At 40.5% G+C, this 18,653-nt stretch overlaps 2 protein-coding genes across 2 annotated transcripts in view; both read left to right on the top strand.

The window, feature by feature from the left end:
• The first annotated feature begins 481 nt into the window (after positions 1-481).
• Positions 482-17,149, top strand: cops3 (COP9 signalosome subunit 3). The gene is given in 13 exon segments (XM_039787945.1): positions 482-669; positions 2,115-2,244; positions 6,445-6,557; positions 6,698-6,747; positions 9,860-9,952; positions 10,876-11,055; positions 12,331-12,471; positions 13,682-13,777; positions 13,779-13,856; positions 14,683-14,769; positions 15,220-15,333; positions 15,455-15,535; positions 16,750-17,149. Coding segments are annotated over 13 exon segments (1,272 nt in total). The 5' UTR covers positions 482-614; the 3' UTR covers positions 16,804-17,149.
• A 581-nt stretch (positions 17,150-17,730) lies between these two features.
• Positions 17,731-18,653, top strand: part of usp22 (ubiquitin specific peptidase 22) — a 38,092-nt gene continuing 37,169 nt past the window's right edge. Inside the window, exon 1 of the mRNA XM_039787943.1 lies at positions 17,731-18,446. Within this exon, the coding sequence (XP_039643877.1) occupies positions 18,327-18,446 (120 nt within the window). The 5' untranslated portion in view covers positions 17,731-18,326. The remainder of the gene's footprint in view (positions 18,447-18,653) is intronic.

An 18,653-nucleotide genomic window follows, 5' to 3' on the forward strand; every position in this document is an offset into this window, starting at 1 on the left:
ATGCTTATTATAGCTCTAATTTAAATTAAAAGCTATTCTCAGAGTAACAATTCTGTACTTTATGTATTTCATCTGCAAAAAAAGAAGTACAACAGTCCCAGTCCCAGACAAGATAATTTACAATAGTACTAGTATCTTTTTAGAAGTAAAATAGACTTTGATGTCCAGTCTATATTCAGTGGATGCTTTAAAGTCAGTTAGACAGGTGCTCTTACAGCTTATAACATCTTTGCTGAAAACCCGGTACATTTTACGTCAGTTCCTGTGTTTTTTTTATTATTATTATTAAAAGGGAGAACTGGCGCTGCAGTCTTAAATAAACGGAGTTCCCTTAATTCGCTAGATAAGCACAATAAGTGACACACAATAAATTCCTAAAAAATATATACAATTATAGAAATTGTGAAAATTATGAAATATAATCGTGTGTCTGGCCCTTTAAGAATCCAATGGTCGGTTCGTAAATCTCGTTGCAGTCTGTTCTGTTTTGTGATCTCGCGATAGCTTCACCTCTGTGGCGGCTGTGTGGCCCCCTGTCTTAGTCCGTACGGAGTTGTTTTTGACGTTTGAATGAAAAACAGTGCACATTACCTCCACTTTGGACCCAGGAAATAATGGCTTCAGCATTGGAGCAGTTTGTGAACAATGTGCGGCAGCTCTCCGCTCAAGGTAGGGTTGCTAAAGTCATTAGAGTCGGAAGTATTAGCTAGTTAGCTAGCATATGCTATCCAATGCCGTGCCGATAGCTAGGCAGCCAAACTGGTTAGAGCCCTCTTTTTGCTTTATCATGTAAACACACCGTAAAAAATGACTTTCTCTGGCTGCGAGAGTTGTGTAAAGTATCACCAGAAGATTCGTTAGTACACAGGGACGCCTATGATAACCGCGAACTGGGTGGTTCCTCATGCTAAATGTCAAAATCATACTTTTTGTTTTTGATCTAGAAAATAATTTCTGATGACTACCTACCGGTAGTCCCGCCCTGGGCACACATGATTGGTTGGCGAACGGAATTAGCGAATATGATTGGTTTAAAGTCATCTGTCAATCCCGCTTGCATTACCTCTGTTGCAAGGCCTTGACAGGACACTTGACCGGGCGATTTATATTGAAATACTCCGCCACAGCGCGATGATTGTAAATAATGTTGTAAGTCACCGTTGTTTTCTACATTTGTGAAGAATAGCATCTTGACAGCCATAAACAAAACAAAAATGCAATTCTATCATCAATCCGACCACTTAAAAAAAAAAATTAAGAAAATGCCTAGGCATACTTGCGGAAAAACTTGCCCCCCTTATCCTTTGTGGATTTTATTAATTTAACGTCAACATTTACAATGATAGGGGAAATATATATTATAATACTTATTTTTTTCTAGTTTTAAGTGCAGTTACATCTGTGTGCATGTGTCCCTCTTGTGTGTCACAACCTGTAATTAGACATTTGAAAGTTGACATTTAATGAGATTAAATTCCAGTTTAACAGCCTAATTCAGAGGTCTTCAACGGTTTATATGCCAAGGACCCTTTAGCTGAAAAAGAGACAGAGTAGGGACCCCCTACTAAATATATTGTATACTTGAGTTGCATATTAATCATGGGCCCAGATGGATGGAAATGAATGTATATTATTTATACATAAACATAACGTTTTAATGTTAAACTTCCTTTACATGTAGAAGGCACAGTAAATCCTCAAGCTTAACTGTATGGCTACCTTACCTATAGTAATCTGATCTTTTCAGTGTGTAAATAAAAAAATTCACAAATAGGCCAATTTATCTTTGCTATTAATGTTTATTTTCAGACATATTTACATTTTTGAAAAAAAAACTTTCAAAAAAGTATTTTTTTAACCTAATTCGGTGCCCCCCCCCCCACACACACACACACTGCACTTACTCTGACCTCCTGTTGAAGATGTCTGGCCTAATTTAATTACAAATCAGCGGACTTGCCAATAAAAAAGAAAAGAAGATCTGCATCTAGCATTGCAAATGTAAACTCTCTTTGATATGAGAATTGTGTTCTTCCAAAGATCTAAAGGACACTCAAGAAGGTTCAAAATGGTTTAATTCCTCTCTGTTCTCCTGCCCCCCCCTTCCCCCCCAGGCCAGATGACTCAGCTGTGTGAGTTGATCAACAAGAGTGGAGAGCTGCTGGCCAAAAATCTGTCCCACCTGGACACGGTGCTGGGGGCCCTGGACATCCAGGAGCACTCCCTCGGCGTGCTGGCTGTGCTGTAAGTAGCCCGCTCCGTCCTAGGTCTTTTTCCAGGTTTGCCAACCTCAGTGCAGTCAGCAACGGTCGAGAGCTCTTCCTTGGTGTCTAGTAGGGTCGGGCATCGTTTGGATTTGAACAAATCTGATTTCAATTTGGATTCTTCCTTTTTAAAAGGTCCCGTGTGTAACGTGTTCATTCTCTAAATCGGTGTTGCCCGTTCACAAACTTGTCCTTTTTTCATGAATATTTACCACCACCATCAATTCGAAGTATTCCTATTGGCTTGAAATTTTACATTTGCATTTGCATGAACTGGGGTAGACGCTTCCATATTCATGCGCCATCTTGAAATACATTAGCCGGTAAGGAACATACAGGACATACTGCCCCGCCTTCCGCGTATTCGCTGTCACATGATAAACTCGCAGGTGCTGCTAATGATGCTAATGGGTATCGTAGCTTCCCGGGCCCCGGCAAGTTTGAAGAAGGAAACATGGAGGACCACACGTATTCAAAATCATAATTTCAGGAACAGGAGTCTTCTTCTTCGACCCAGAAAAAGGATATTGAAAAGAGCAAGAGACCGGCTTTTTGAAGCGTGAAGGCTACTGTCAGTGTTGTGCCTGAACACGTTCATTAAACGATAGCTCATGAACTCGTTCATATTTTGGGTGAACGTGAACTGAACGTACTGTATTACTGCCTGATGAACGTTACTGTGAACTCGTTCATTCTGGTGTCTGTGAACGGCACGCTCTCTTGAACTTCGTTCAATAGGGTGCCAGATTTCTATAGAGCCTTCCAGGCCAAAACGCGGCTAAAACAGGCCACAATATGTAGTGGAATAAACACCCAATCTGGCAACACCAGCCACCAGTGTCGCACCGCCACATGCGTCATCAAAACAAAAAGCAGCGTGTAGGCGAAGCAGCATGGAGGCTTCGTATGATCATTTAAACCAGTTTTATGACAAAGGTCGGTGAGGATGGGAAAAATCTTACATTCTGCGCCGCCTTTCAAAAAGAAAATCAGTTCTTCAGTCGCATCCACAGCAAACCTGAAACGGCACATTGAACTGAAGCAACATATGGGAAAAAAAGAACTATGAACTAGTTCATTTTTGGAACTGTGAACTTAGTTCAAAAAATTTGAAGTATGAACTATGAACTGAACTAGTTCATTTTAAAATTTGGGAACTGAACTTTGAACTAGTTCATGTAGAAAGTGAACTTTCCCAACACTGGCTACCGTAGCTGTAATACGTACTTTGAACTGCGTGGTGCGAGAGAGTTGATTGCGATATATGATCTCAACGCTAGATGGGAGACATTCCCACACATTGGACCTTTTTAATCACATTGGACCTTTTTAATTCGGTTCTTATCAGTTCTCGATTCTTTGAGGGGTGGAGATGAAACGGGTCACATGCTTATTTCACAGACAAGAGGAACATTTTTATTTTGATTCAATGGTGTTTTTCCGGGCTTTTTCAGCCCCACTTTAGAGCTCCGCTTACTGTGCTCCAATGGCTGCAACACAACAAGCACCTGGCCGCTACGGAAACCAAAACTCGCGTTAAATTTGGAACTGATGATCTGATTCAAAACCAAATTTTCCAAGTTTAAAAAAAAAAATGTTATTCAAGAAAGACAAGACAACACAGATCCATTCATTTAGGTACAGTGTCTTGATTTCTGTTTTCTTATTTGAGAATCAATCCCACACCACCCACATACTGCCATTACCAACAAAACAAAAGTAAAAAAAAAAGGTTGAGAGAGGGAGCAATTCCCCACTTTGTGTAAAGTTCATATCAGGTATCAGACAACTCAACTGTGCATACTGGGCAAAGCTGTTAGGGCCATATATTATCTGGGGGGGGGGAGTGTTGAACCTCTCAAAGTACAACAACAACGGATCCCGTATTTTATGGAATGTGTCAGGTGATCCTCTAGAGAAATACTTAAATTGTTTCTAATTTCAGGAATAAGATCAGGTCGTTTAGCCAGACTGACGCGTTTGGTGATTGAGGAGATTTCCACTCCAATACTATCCTTCTACGAGCCAACAAGGAGGCAGAAGCAAACGTGTTTTTCTTTTAGTGGTCATCATGACCCACTGGAAACGGATATATTTAGGTGAATCATTAGTAAAAAAATAAATAAATAAAAGATATGGATTCTAGGGAAAAGAATCGATTTTAAAACTCATTGCAAAAAAATACCAACCCATGATACCTACCTGAATGGGTTTTTCTTCCCACCCTGTGTCTAGTGAAGTCTGCTGCTGTTTGCCTTAGAGTTCAGTTCAGTCCTGTCTCGTTCCTCTACACTCCCGCCTCCATTTGTTTTTTTCTTTTCTCAACTGGGTCGAGAGATTGTGTTATTGTTGTGTCTGTTAAAGGTCATAGTGTATTTTTATTTTTTTTATGACGAGCCTTGGAGGAAGATGGTTAACAAGGAGAGACCGATAAACCCGACTTTGTTGCCAGTTTCTAGGTTAAAAATGTGAGTTGGTTAAAACAAGTCACCCAAATGATCCAGTATTTGCATCTTGAATCCCGGGTGGCATTTCCTTCTTCTCAGTATTACAGTATTATGTTTCTTTTTATTATTATAGGCTGCCTGTTGCGCATGTAGCGTAGCAATATCTGATGTAGACCCAAAGCAGCGCAAAGCCACCTGTTGCATACAACTAATGTGGGCCTGAACTATAACAAAGAAAGGGATTAGTTCTCATCATTCAGTGAATCACAGGGTGTCCACGGGGTCTTAAAAAAGTCTTAAAAAAGTCTTAACTTTGACTTGGTGAAACCTGCAGAAACCCTGGAATCAAGAAATGCCGATGCTGCATTGAATATTAAAATGGCTGTTAAGTGTTTTTTCTTAGTTTTAACCTGCTTACTATAACCATAGACCGTAAAGGAAATGGACCAACAAATCCCCTTGGTCTGGACGGAGACCAGTGAAGGATATTAGAAGCACTTTTCCGGTGAGGGCTGTGCTCGAAGACGTAAATATGACGTGAGCAACCTGTCTGAAAGTAGGAAGTCTTCCTTTAGCTGTGCCAAGAGAAATCTCAATCATTCCCAATCTTACAGAGACGGAGAGCGTAGGTATATGTAAGGAGATAACATAGACACAGGCTAATTATTGCTAACTAAAATTCTAGTTAACATTAGTAATTAAACTTAAACAGTTAATGTAAGTTGAAACTGCCTGCGATCTTCTCCTGTACTATACGGTAATTCCTCTACTATGCGACAGAAAGTCGCGTGGTTATGACTCAATCGTTAGCCTATTTTTTACAAAAACGTCTGCTACGGAGCCATAAAGTGAGGTACAAGGTAATGGAGCCTTTTTATAGAGTCTTTAAACGCTTCAGATGTAAAGTTATTCTCTGTTAAGATTTTGATGCCAAAATGAATGGCAGTCAATGGAATGCTAAAGGCGGGTGATGGCTTGTTAGCATCAAAATGGTGCCATAGGAGCTAAGTGTTGTGGAGAGATACTTACCCCTTGACTACAACGTAAACACTATTTTTATTTTTTATTTTTTTTTTAAACCTTTTTTATTTATCCAGCTAAGTCGATTGACAACAATTTCTCATTTGCAGTTCCACATTCATACCTGGAAGCTGCCCAGCACAACCACAGTCTGATCTGCTGGCCACTGAGCAGCTCCACTGGAGCGGTTGGGGGTTAAGGGCCTTACTCAAGGGCCACCTCAGTGGTAGTAATGAGGGAGGAACAAGCGCTGCTCTTTTCACTTTCCTAACCTTGCTGCTTATGAGCTCATAAGGAGAAGATTCCAGATCGGTCCATCTGAGCTTTAATTTTCTCAAAGGCAGAGCAGGATACCCAGGGCTCGGTTTACACCTATCACCATTTCTAGCCACTGGGGGACCATAGGCAGGCTGGGGGAACGCATATTAATGTTAAAAAACCTCATTAAGTGACATTTTCATGCCATGGGACATTTTAAAATAAATTTAAATAAAGAAAATGTAGCAGTAGAAACAAAATAGTGCCTACTCTTTCAGCATGCGACACACGTGCTGCTGACGAATGACGAACGATCCCCGATCCAGCTAGTTTTGTCAATATCGGGGGCCGATATCCGATCTTAACATCGGATCAGTGAACCCCTAGTCTGTATTAAGGTCTCTTTGGTTCCTTTTAAAAAATGTCTTTGCTCACCTCCTTCTCTTTGCCCTCAGATTTGTGAAGTTCTCCATGCCAAACATCCCTGACTTTGAGACGCTCTTCTCCCAAGTCCAGCTCTTCATCAGTACTTGCAACGGGGAGCACATTAGATATGCAACAGACACTTGTAAGTCCAGACTAACCAGAGCTCTCGCTCCTCCATGTTTAGGATGCATGTTTCTATTCTGCTGGTGTTTTTTTTTTTTTTTTTTTATATATGTTGTACAAGTTTTCATAACCTTCTTTCACTTGTGTTTCCTCTCCCAGTTGCTGGCCTCTGCCACCAGTTGACAAACGCCCTCGTAGAGCGGAAACAGGTAAGACTGTTGATTCCGACTTCGGTGGGAGCACACTGCCCAACTAGTTGTTATTGCAGAGCAGAAGATTTAACTCTAACCTTTTTTTTTTTTTTTTTTTACTGTCCAAATGAATCAGCATCGATTGGTTGCGTTTGATAATTGAGTGAATCAGATGTTCTTAAATTTCTAGTTTAATGTTTAAAATGCAAAACCTAATGCTGGATGAAATATGACATGGAGGAAAAACAGCATATTTTTATGCAGCTATGTTTCCTAAGAGTTGGCAGTATAAAAAAAGAGAGCGAGAATCTGTGCGCAAGGCTTCACATCCTCGCAGGAAAAAGCACTTTCTTGAGTGGCTACTTCTTTATACATCATGAATGTATAATGCTGTCATGGTTGCGCAAAACTGTTTGTTTTCATTCAAGACTTGCAGCAGTAGTCCGCAGTGATGTGGTTGCTAATGAAGCCTGAATAGTTCTAATGCAGAATTAGAACGGGGTTTATTTATTTTAGAGCGGCGTCTATTTTCTTTTCTTTAGTCTTTTGCCCCTTGTTCAGCCTCTGTCTTTGGTTTGTGAGCCATACACCTCGAGCTTCCATCAAAGACCACCTGCACAGCTGAACATAGTGTAGGTTCCCACTGCCCTAGGTTCCCACAGCCCTATGGTCCCACTAGGGCTGGGGGTAAACGATTATTTAATAAACGATTAATCGGGCGATTATTTTATCGATTATTCGACTAATTGAACGATTAATCTAACGTTTATTTTTCTGTTGCTGGATTAATAAAAACCATAATGTATCAAAGAAGTACCAAAAAAAAATCTTAATATACTTTATTAAACAGTTCTGCACAGCAAAAAATCTTCTGCTTTACACAAAATTAAATAAATACAATTATTTTACTGTTATACAAAATGAAAGGCTAGCCTGTTTAATCTTTTACAGTACAAACATAACTCTCTCATAACTCTAAAAATTTTAAAATGTATAAGTTGTAGTGCAAAAACAGTCCCAACATAAATCTCTGTCCTGTACAAAGCTACCGCAATCTGTTTGCTACCGTTGGCTAGATCTAGCAGCTGTGCACTTTGGTGGTGCAAGGCTAACCAACGCATCTTAGCTCTTTGTGCAATTTGTTCGTGCTAGGTTAGTAGCTAACGTTAGCTACTATAGATAGCTTTGTTCTGCAGCCGTACGCTAGCTACGATTCAAGCCAACATTAGATGATAACTAACGTTAGCTAAACACAGCTGTCTAGGCGCCAGTAGCTAGTTAACGATAGCTACTAACCTAGCGCCAGCCTAGCACGAACAAACTGCACGGAGAACTAAGATAGTTAGCTAGCACCACCGAAGTGCGCAGAGCTCAAGCAACAGAACACACTACGCAAACATGAAATTAATTTAGCCAACGTTATTACGTTATTGTCTCCTTCACGAGTGACAATGGGGTGCCTCCGTTTCAGATGCTCCCACATTGCTGTTGTGCTGGTGTGGTATGCCAACTCCATTTGGCAAAGAGGCGCACATAACGACACCTTTTACGTTTGGGACTAAATTTGAAGTATTCCCATACCTTCGATGATTTAGGGCGAGCTGTTTTTTAGGACTTTTTATTTTATTGGGGCTTTTTGCAGGGCACTGTTGGGAATTATGTGAGGAGGTTGCTGTTTCGTTCTCCATTCTGCAATGTTTTGGTCTCCCACGTTATATACTGTCTATGGTGGCGAGCTGTGGCAAAGCGTCGACACAAAAATTTGACGTCGACGAAATTTTGACATCGACGCATCGCTACAGGCCTAGGTCCCACAGCCCTATGTTCCCACATTTCCAAGATTTCTAAGATCTTTTTCCAAAATTAGGCCCTATGTTCCCACATTTCCTTTTTCATAAATTTGTATCAGATTTGATCCCCCTTTCTCCCAATTTGGTAGCCAATTACACCCAACCACCAATCCACCAATCCATTAGCAATGGACTACAGATGGAATATAACCCTAACATAGGGCCTAATTTTAAGAAGAAGAAAAAAAAAATTCATAGAAATGCGGGAACATAGGACTGACACCGTGTGAACAGGTTGTATTTGTGGACAGAGCCCGGTTTTATTGTAGACTATCTACCAGCTCCAAACACTGCAGGACCATGGACTCATGTTATCACATTGTAGGGCTGAACGATATGGGAGAAAAAATCAAATTGCGATTTATTTAATTTTTTTCTGCCAGATAGTATAGAAGTATAGCTAATTTTCAATATTCACTGTGTAACAGATAAAAAATGCCACGGCGCATTATAACATGAAACGCTATCAAAACTGTTAACTACATTCTTATGCAAGGATGATAACATGGCTATGAATTGCATATATATATTTTTCATTGGACCACAAGAGCTATAATAAAACAAAATTGCAATAAAAAACATCAGTATTTTCCTGTAAACCGCAATTTCTGATCCGCCTCAGTTCAATAGCAGCATCTACATGTTGCACCTTGTATGATCACGTTAAATAAAAATATACAAAATAAATGGAAAAATCAGTCTGGGATATGTAACACAATTCCAGCATTTATCTTGTAAAAAAAGAGGAATCAAAAATTTTCTAATATAACAAAGGCGCTTCTCAATTTCAAAATAAAGGCACATCTTAAAGATGACGATACATATTATTGATATTTTCACTTTGTATGGATAATATTGGATAGCTGAAGATTGAATCGATGTATTGATCCAAATCCATGTATCGTTACACCTCTAGCCCATTATGTGTGTTAAAGGAAACTGCTTGTGAGCGGCTGAAAACTAATTTTTTATGTTGTATGCACCTTGATGCAAAAGCAATTTCCCCCTACGGCGATAACCCTAAATAATTAACACATTTGAATTTTATTTCTCCCCGCCGCCCGACAAAGTCCCACATGAGTCATTCTGTTTGCTTGAGCGCCGCCGAGCCTCCGCATCCAGGAGCAGCGTGCTTTCCTTTTTTCGTCTCGATCAAAGAATTTCACTGCATTTTTTTAAAGTGTGGCGCAGGCCCCAGGTCATTTCCAGGGTCGGGATGTCTCAGGACAGCCACCGCTGAATCACTAACCGAATGTCTTTTTCCCTCCCTCCTCCGGCAGCCATTGAGGGGCGTCGTCATCCTAAAACAGGCAATAGACAAAATGCAGATGAACACAAACCAACTTACCTCAGTTCATGCAGACCTGTGTCAGGTGAGTCTCTGGCCCTGCTGCATCAGCTCCACGGTCCAAAATGAACTTTTATTTTAATTTTATTTTTTTCACCTGCCGAATGGCTAGTGAATGTTCAAATTAGGGCTGCACGATATGAGGAAAAAATGCGCTACGCGGTAACGTTGTTGAATATCGCGAATATTACTTGCAATACATTAACAGACATTAAAGTGTGCTCAGTTCTGCCTTTCTGTTGCTTTCAGTATTCTTTTACAATACAACAAATTGTATGTTGCGTGTTGAATTTAAAACAACTAATCATTTCTAACATTCTTTTATTGAACAAATTGAACATTGAATTGACAATGACAGGCAGTACTAAAAAAGTGACATATACACTTTAAAGTGCAGTTTTCTACTGATATTTTCTTTCAACTAGCACAACAAAATCTCGTAGTGTCTATCGTGATATGCACTGCGTGTTGCGCCAGTTGATATTGCGATGACGATTAAAAACACGATATATTGTGCAGCCCTAGTTAGCCACTTAATAGATTCCCATTGTTTTTTTGGGGCTGGCGAGTGAAGCAAATCTACCAGCCGTTTGCATATTCCACCAGCGTTTAGCTGGTAGATGGCGCTAAATTTCGGAGCCTGATCAGCACCACGGCTGGAATCCTAAATGGCCTCATGATCTAACTTTTAATTTAGCTGCCTAATGGGATCTATTTAGCTGTATTAGATTTCAGATTTAGTTTTATTGTCCTTGAGGGATATTTGTCATTTGTGAATCAACATCCAAGTTCTCCCCCAGTTATCTTAATTGTTGTACATCTCCCTCACCTAAATGCAAAGCATTTAAATGGTTGTGTTGAATAATTGAAACGCACAGTTGCCTTCTGGTGTGAGCATCCAGTGTAACCCCTCTAAGCTGTCCTCACTACGTACCTGTCTCCTTGCAGCTGTGCTTGTTAGCAAAGTGCTTCAAGCCCGCCCTGCCCTTCTTGGAATTGGACATGATGGACATCTGTAAGGAGAACGGAGCTTACGACGCAAAGCACTTTTTATGTTACTACTACTACGGTGGCATGATCTACACGGGCCTCAAAAACTTCGAAAGAGCACTGTATTTTTATGAACAGGTACTCTCACACTCCCAAAATACCCAGATACACACTCAGTTACATGTACTGACATGCATGCGTGCAATGGCATAGCACACATTCTTTGGCAATTGGTTTCTAATGTGACCATTAATTCTTCAGAGTTTTTCTCGTACTTGCGCAGGGCTTACAATTCTCAGGCACTACGCCTGAATCCAGGCATGGTGCAGTTTTAACATTTTTATAATGACTTAAAGTGCTCATATTATGCTTTTTGGCTTTTTCCCTTTCCTTTATTGTGTCATTTTATCTTTTTTTTGTGCATGTTTAGGTTTACAATATGAAAAAGCCCAAAGTCCCCCCCAAAGGAACTTACCATCTCCAACAGAAAACTCTGTTCCCAAACTGCTCCAAACAGCTCTATTGTAGTCCAGCCTTTACTTCAGAGACAAATGTGGTCACTTTGTAACACACGTTATAATGCTCGCCTAGCTGCTAGCGTGGTACGCCCTCATACTCTGCTTCTGACTGGCTAGTAGTCCTTACCTAGCTACTGAGCATGTGCGACTCCCAACAAAGATGGAACAGAAGTGAGATGTCTCACTCTGTAGCTAAAACAGAGAGCTCAACACACAGGGTGAAAAGAGGAGCTGCAGCAATGTGCAGTACAACAAAAATATGGTGTTTTTGGAAAATTAAACCATGTAAACCTATTCTGATATAACCTCTAAATAGGGCTGGGCGATATCGAGAAAATTGGATATCACGATATTCTTGACCAAATACCTCAATATCGATATTGCGGCGATATTCTAGGGTTGACAGTTGGTGCTCTAACAAAATATCTTCATACTTAGATTTTAGATAAATAATCATCAGTAATGTGGATGTAATGTCTAAGTGGGGAAAAGGCAAATTATAGAACAGCTACAACAGTGGTAAGTTCAGAAGAGTACATCACTTTACTGTAATGCAGCCTTTAAAACCAGGAAAAGACAGCACTTATGTCATATCACGATATTACGATATCCAAAATCTAAAGATATCTAGTCTCATATCACGATATCGATATAATATCGATATATTGCCCAGCCCTACCTCTAAATACAATTATGAACCTAAAATTAGCATAATATGAGCACTTTAATTCAATGCATTGTACACATTTCCTCCAGGGCAGCATGTCAGGCTCACAAATGGCTTCTTGCTGTAACCCCTCCTTATGTACGGTTTGCCCTGAATGCATACAAGTTAATTTTGCTCCGGCATATACGTAGATGATCATGTGTGTGTGTCTCGTTTTCTCTTGTCCAGGCAATAACCACTCCAGCCATGGCAGTGAGCCACATCATGTTGGAAGCCTACAAGAAATACATCCTGGTGTCACTCATTCTCCACGGCAAAGTGCAGCCGCTGCCCAAATACACCTCACAGATAGTAGGGAGGTTCATCAAGGTAAGGGCAAGTAGCACGGATGGAATGAGTAGTATTATGGCCTTGCTGTTTTCGCTTACAGCGGTTACCTTTACATCTGCAGACATGTCAGTAACCGGATTTTCAGCTGATGCAAGCCAGCTCATTATAACCCTGTTAGAATAACCAGATGAAGCTAGTGAAGAAAGGTACACACAGCTGAAACTAATGCAGTAAAGCACTGTTGGCTCGGGACTAGTATTACCAGTGGACCTCATGTTATTTAGAAATCCCCTGCTCAAATTTACTGACATTATCCCTAGGGTTTGGTACCGAAATCGGTACTTTTTTAGGTACCAACCGAATTACGTCAGTACTACCGAGGACCGATTGACTTCAAATCAAACGGTGCCAAATTTCGGTACCCCCAGAGCGCATAAGCGCAAGCTTATCTGTCCTCTCGGCATGTTGACGAGAGCGGCGATCCAACACACACACACACACACACACACACACACACACACACACACACACACACACACACACTCAGAGCTGTGGTGCGTTGACGGGGCGAAACAACGTTGACTTTGTTTAAGTCAACGGTGAAAGCGTGGTTACACTTTTCAAAACTCCACGCAGACAGCGTCTATAACGGCGAGGCGAAGGCGGTCACGGCACGGTTAACGTTAGACTTCCTCTGCGACAGGCAGGCACCACTATGCTCTCTATGCCCTGTTGACTGACTGACAGGCTGGAGGTTGTAAGGCAAGGCAACTTTATTTCTACAGCACATTATAGCAACAAGGCAATTTACATGAAACATAAAAGAGCCGTTTTAAAAAGAGAGAGAAAATAAAAACAGGCTAAAATAGAATAAGATACAAATACAAAAATATTTTTTTATTTCATATTTATACCATGTGTATATGTAATAAATGAGCTGTTAACAGCCAATGCCCACAAGAGATTTCACTGTGGCCGGCTTTTTTCTTAGCTTCCAGACGGAGTGTCTCCACGTGTACCAAATCCTGTTCAGCTCCAAAGGAAATGAGGCGACTATAGGGACTTAATAATAATAATAATAATAATAATAATAATAATAATAATAATAATAGTGTTGATTGCAGTGTGAACACACTGTAAAACCCAGGGAAGATCTAGTTCTGCAGTTGATCATTGGTTGTGTGCCATTAAGTAATTTCTTTTTCTCTGTGTTCTTTCTTCTTTGTTTTTCTCTTCCCGCTGCCCATAGCCCCTGAGCAATGCATACCACGAGATGGCTCAGGTCTACACCACCAACAACCCGGCCGAGTTGCGCGGCGTGGTCAACAAACACAGCGAGACCGCCCGCACGAGACAGCAACACAGGCCTGGTCAAACAGTGCCTCTCCTCCCTCTACAAGAAGAACATCCAGAGGCTAACAAAGGTGGACGCGCTTGTGTGTCCTCGTATTCTTAATGCGAGCCGGATGTTTTCGCGAGGAAATATGAGTGAAATTGATCCACTCCTTACTTCTTCATGTGGGGATGAGGTGGTGAAGGATTGAACTGTACTGTATAACCGCTGTTTGGATTTGGGTTAAGGATTAAATTAAGTTTAGTCAGAGGGATATGGAATGTATACAGAACGTTTAAAACTTTAGTGTGTAACTTTTTTAATATTAATGAACGTTTTACATTCAAGCCATTGCCAAATGAGTTGCTACAAATCTAATTAAGACTATCAGCTCCACACAACTCTCTCTGGATTTCTCAGTATGGCTATGTTCAGAAGATTGTGGCGTCCGGTGACTTTCCCGCGCAGAAACTCAAGTGAAGATAATGACCTCTTCTGAAGAGTCCATCATGTTTATTTAATCCTCCATGTCCTCCTTGGCTACTACAATAAAGGAAAGGGAAAAAGCCAAAAAGCATAATATGAGCACTTTAAGAAGAAGAGATATTTATATTAATCCCCAAGGGGGAAATTACATTTTACACCCGGTTACATACATTAAACACAACCTAGCTTTGATTTGTGTATTTTGTTTTCTGTTTTTTTTTTATTTATTTTTTTTTTTTATGCTTTGCTACAGTTGGCTGGTGCAATATTTTGCTTTTAAATCGAGCTGTGTTATCTTTAATCAACCGAATGCAAAGATCCCACAAACGCTCAACCAAAGAAAAGTAACCGTACACGATGTTACGCTCATAGGGCTCAGCAGATCCTTTTGTCTAATCTGTTTTTAATTTCACTCCATGCGTCTCCTGCAGACCTTTCTGACACTGTCTTTGCAAGACATGGCGAGTCGAGTGCAGCTTTCCGGCCCCCTGGAAGCAGAGAAATACGTCTTACACATGGTGAGTTGGTCCGGAAAGATCAAAGCATGAAAATCTAACGTGCCATCTGTACACTTAAAGGTGCCGTAGGTAGGATTGCAAAGATCCCGGACTTACGCAGTCCCTCCCCCCTTTCTGCTAAAGCCCAAAATGGTCTCCTAAGCCCCTCCCCATAAAGGGAGAATGAATGCGTGTGCATGAGCAGTGATTGACATGCTGTTAGACACTCCCCCCACCCCCCAACCCTGATTGGTGCATCTGAACAGGGAGCGTGGATTTTTGCAAATCGCACTACAGGCTGTAGGAGCCGGATTTTTTTCTAATGACCTGCTTCATGTAGTTCTACTGGAACATAGGGTCAGTTTCAGCAAATACGACAGAAAGTTAGTTTTATAAGGCTTACCTACTGCACCTTTTTAACCTTAAATCAAAAGCAATGTTTCAACGCTCCTCGTCGTGCTTCCGTTGCAGATTGAAGACGGTGAGATCTACGCTAGCATTAACCAAAAGGACGGCATGGTCTGCTTCCACGACAACCCCGAAAAATACAACAACCCGGCAATGCTCCACAAAATTGACCAAGAGGTGAGGACGTCCAACTCTCGTTTGCAGCCTCGTCTTTTGCTTTGCATGACGTCCTGTCATGATGCTATGTTATGTAACTACTTTTAAAGGGAAGCTTTTGTTATTGTTTTCTCCTTTTCAGATGTTGAAATGTATAGAGCTGGATGAGAAACTAAAGTCTATGGATCAAGAAATCACAGTAAACCCACAATTTGTGCAGAAGGTGAGACAATCAAATAATATATAAAGATTTTTTTTTAATTCTTTTAAAAAAAAAAAATTGTTTTACACATATAATTAAATTATGTCTTTTGCTTTTTAGAATCTCAACATATCTTTCCTTGCGAATATCGTGGGTTTTTAGCTTGTGGCTCATTGCTAAATTAACAATTTTACTTATGGTGCAAATATGCTTTATATGTGGTAGAATTATTTTATATTATTCTACATGATCAAAGGAATGAACAGTGTAGTACAACGGTAGCTAGTGTTGGAATCAGTAAAAAAAAAACATGCTCTTTTTTTGTATACATAATACATAATCAAAAACTTGAAGAAGTCGATGGTTATATATTTCAAGGTTTTGTACCAATAAGCAGGTTTATTGAGAGGATAAATTCTCTGAGTAAAATATAGAACACCCTTAAATGAACACGCCGACTTATTGGGACTTTGTCTTATTCCCGTATACTTTATATGAATTAAAATAGCCCCACATCATCACATACCCTTCACCATACCTAGGCATGGGGTACTTTCCATTAGATCATCTCTCAATGCAAATCAAACTAGCTATTAGGCTAACTGAAATAAAACCATGCCAATCTCTTGGTATGGTGAAGGGTATGTGATGATGTGGGGCTATTTTAATTCCAAAGGCCAAGGGAACTTTATCAGGATGCATAAATCTGCCTGCCTCTATGTGAATTTAACATAGGGGTGTTTATACTTGTGCCCCTTGTATTTTAAGGAAGAACATTTATTTATTTCCGATGCATTATTACAAAATTGGTGTCCTCAAAGGTTGGATTTTTCCAAAAAAAATTTAATTAAGGCATTAAGATTTCCAAAAGATGATTTCTTTTTTTTTTTATTCTTTTTTTTTTTTTCCTCTTTTTAGTCAACTTTAGCATGGGTTCATAAAGTTGATGAGAAGGGTATGTATGGACTTATCTAACTATGGGGGATACGGTGAATAAGACAAAGTCCCAATAAGTCGGCGTGTTGCTTTTTTAAATCTGGAACATGGACTAATAAAGTTTTTGGTTTCCCCAGCAAAGATATCCCGATAAGTCAGTCCTAAACCTGCTCCCTTGAAAAAAACTAAACTATCATCCATTGTTTGTGGCTACGCGGGCAGGAAGCGGTTTTTAAGTTATTGCCGGTCAGGCAGCATTTTTATTATTTTTTTTTACCTGTGACACTTTTGTTTTCCAGAGTATGGGATCGCAGGAGGACGATGTTGGTAGCAAAACATCAAGTTATTCCTGAGGGGCCTTGGACAGGGAGAGAACGCCGCAGCCGCCCAACCCGTTCTTCCCAGGATGAGTTGGATTTTTTTTAAAAGAGAAAACAAACAAACAAACAAACAAACAAACATTCTATTGCATAAGGACATTGGTCAAGGAAAATCTAATTGTGTGGAATGATGATACATTTGGTTATTCTTTCTTCACAGTGTCTTAAGGATAACAAATTATCCTTACAGAAAAGGAAAAAAAAAAAAAAAATTACCATTTTTGTCAGTGTTTTATTTATCAATGTTCAGGTTGGAGCGCCACTGCTACATTAACAGAAACCACAATAATAAAAACTGGACTTATTTGTTCCAAACGTATGTGTGAATAATCTCACTGTTTGTATTGGTTCTGCTGCATGATGGCCGTTAACGAGAGGGACCTCACATGAGGTAAAACGTCTATGACTGGTGAGGGATATATTCTACATTTTTGTAAAGACTGCAATCACCGTTTTCCTCTCACTTCTTTTGGGTAGAATGCAGATAACCATCAATAGCAAATCTGTACACATGGACATGCCCTTGACCAAACTCGGCACAATGGAGGAGTCATTCACAATCTGGTGCACTGTTTTGTTTTTGTTTTTTCCCCCTTTCCTTTATTATTATTATTTTTTTTTTAGGTTGGATCCACTAGAGGTCGTTAGAGCACTGTATAGAAACCCGTTTAGACAGCTTGTTATTACAAGAGGTGAAGTCAACAGATGAAACCAAACTGTCATGTCATTTGGGAGCTTGAGCTTTTGCGATTGTGGATCTGTTAATAATAAATTGTTTAAGAATTATAGTTCTGGGTTTCATGCCTTCTCATCCCTTTTGGTTCGACGTGTACTTTATTAAGACTGATTGCAACTCCCATCCACTCTTTGCTGCTCTTGATTGTCACATTATAACGCTCTTTATTGATACAATGAAGCTGATTTATGTTTCAGCCAATGAACGTCCTCACACAGACGGATGTGGTTTTGCCGGAAAATTGCACCAATCGCGACGCAGCACCCACTTCACGGAGGCGGGACTTAACCGTAAAAAAGAAAGTTGGCACACGCCAATCATGCGCAGCACTCGCCACTCATTGGTCGGCCGTTATGAATGAGGTGGGTCTTGACGACACACCGTGTCGAGCCACTGTTGAAATTCCAGGGCTAACCAACTTTAGCCAGCTTGCTAACATGTAATTCAGCTAATGTGAAGAACTACATATACAGCGCTAATCTGGATTTTAATGCAAAAAAATAATATTTTATTGCCAATATAACAATATTGTAAAAATCGTCTCGATGATTGCTACTGCGCATGTCTCCTTAACTGCAACCAGGACATGTCCAGTTAGCCAGAACGCAGCAATCGGTGGATAACGAACCTGGCAAGCTAGCCAAGCCAAGCCAGCCAGACCGCTTCTTCTGTATGGAAAGCCAACGAGGTCAGCGTTGAGGGATTTTGACAGGTTTCATCCACCCAGAGGACAATTAAAAAGCCGGTTGTAGTGACTACCATGAGTCCCGCGGGCTGCCCCCATGTCAACGGCTTCAAAGTGGACAACTGGAAGCAGAACCTGAGGGTTATTTATCAGTGTTTCGTGTGGAGCGGTTCAGCCGAGACCAGAAAACGCAAGGTAACAAAAGTGACAAGCGGGAGACGAGTGGTCAGAGAAAGGGACCCAGATAACGTAGCTACGCCAGACCGAGTGTTTTTTTTTGTGTACATGTGTGTGAGCTGCGAGCTGGCGTCCCGTGCGTGGACACTTCTTCCCCCCGCCCTTTCCAAAACAACACACAAACATCCGACACTGTGAATGCCAAAGTACTTGTTTGCTCTCGGT

The sequence above is a fragment of the Perca fluviatilis genome, chromosome 21 (assembly GCF_010015445.1).
Source record: "Perca fluviatilis chromosome 21, GENO_Pfluv_1.0, whole genome shotgun sequence".
NCBI lineage: Eukaryota > Metazoa > Chordata > Actinopteri > Perciformes > Percidae > Perca > Perca fluviatilis.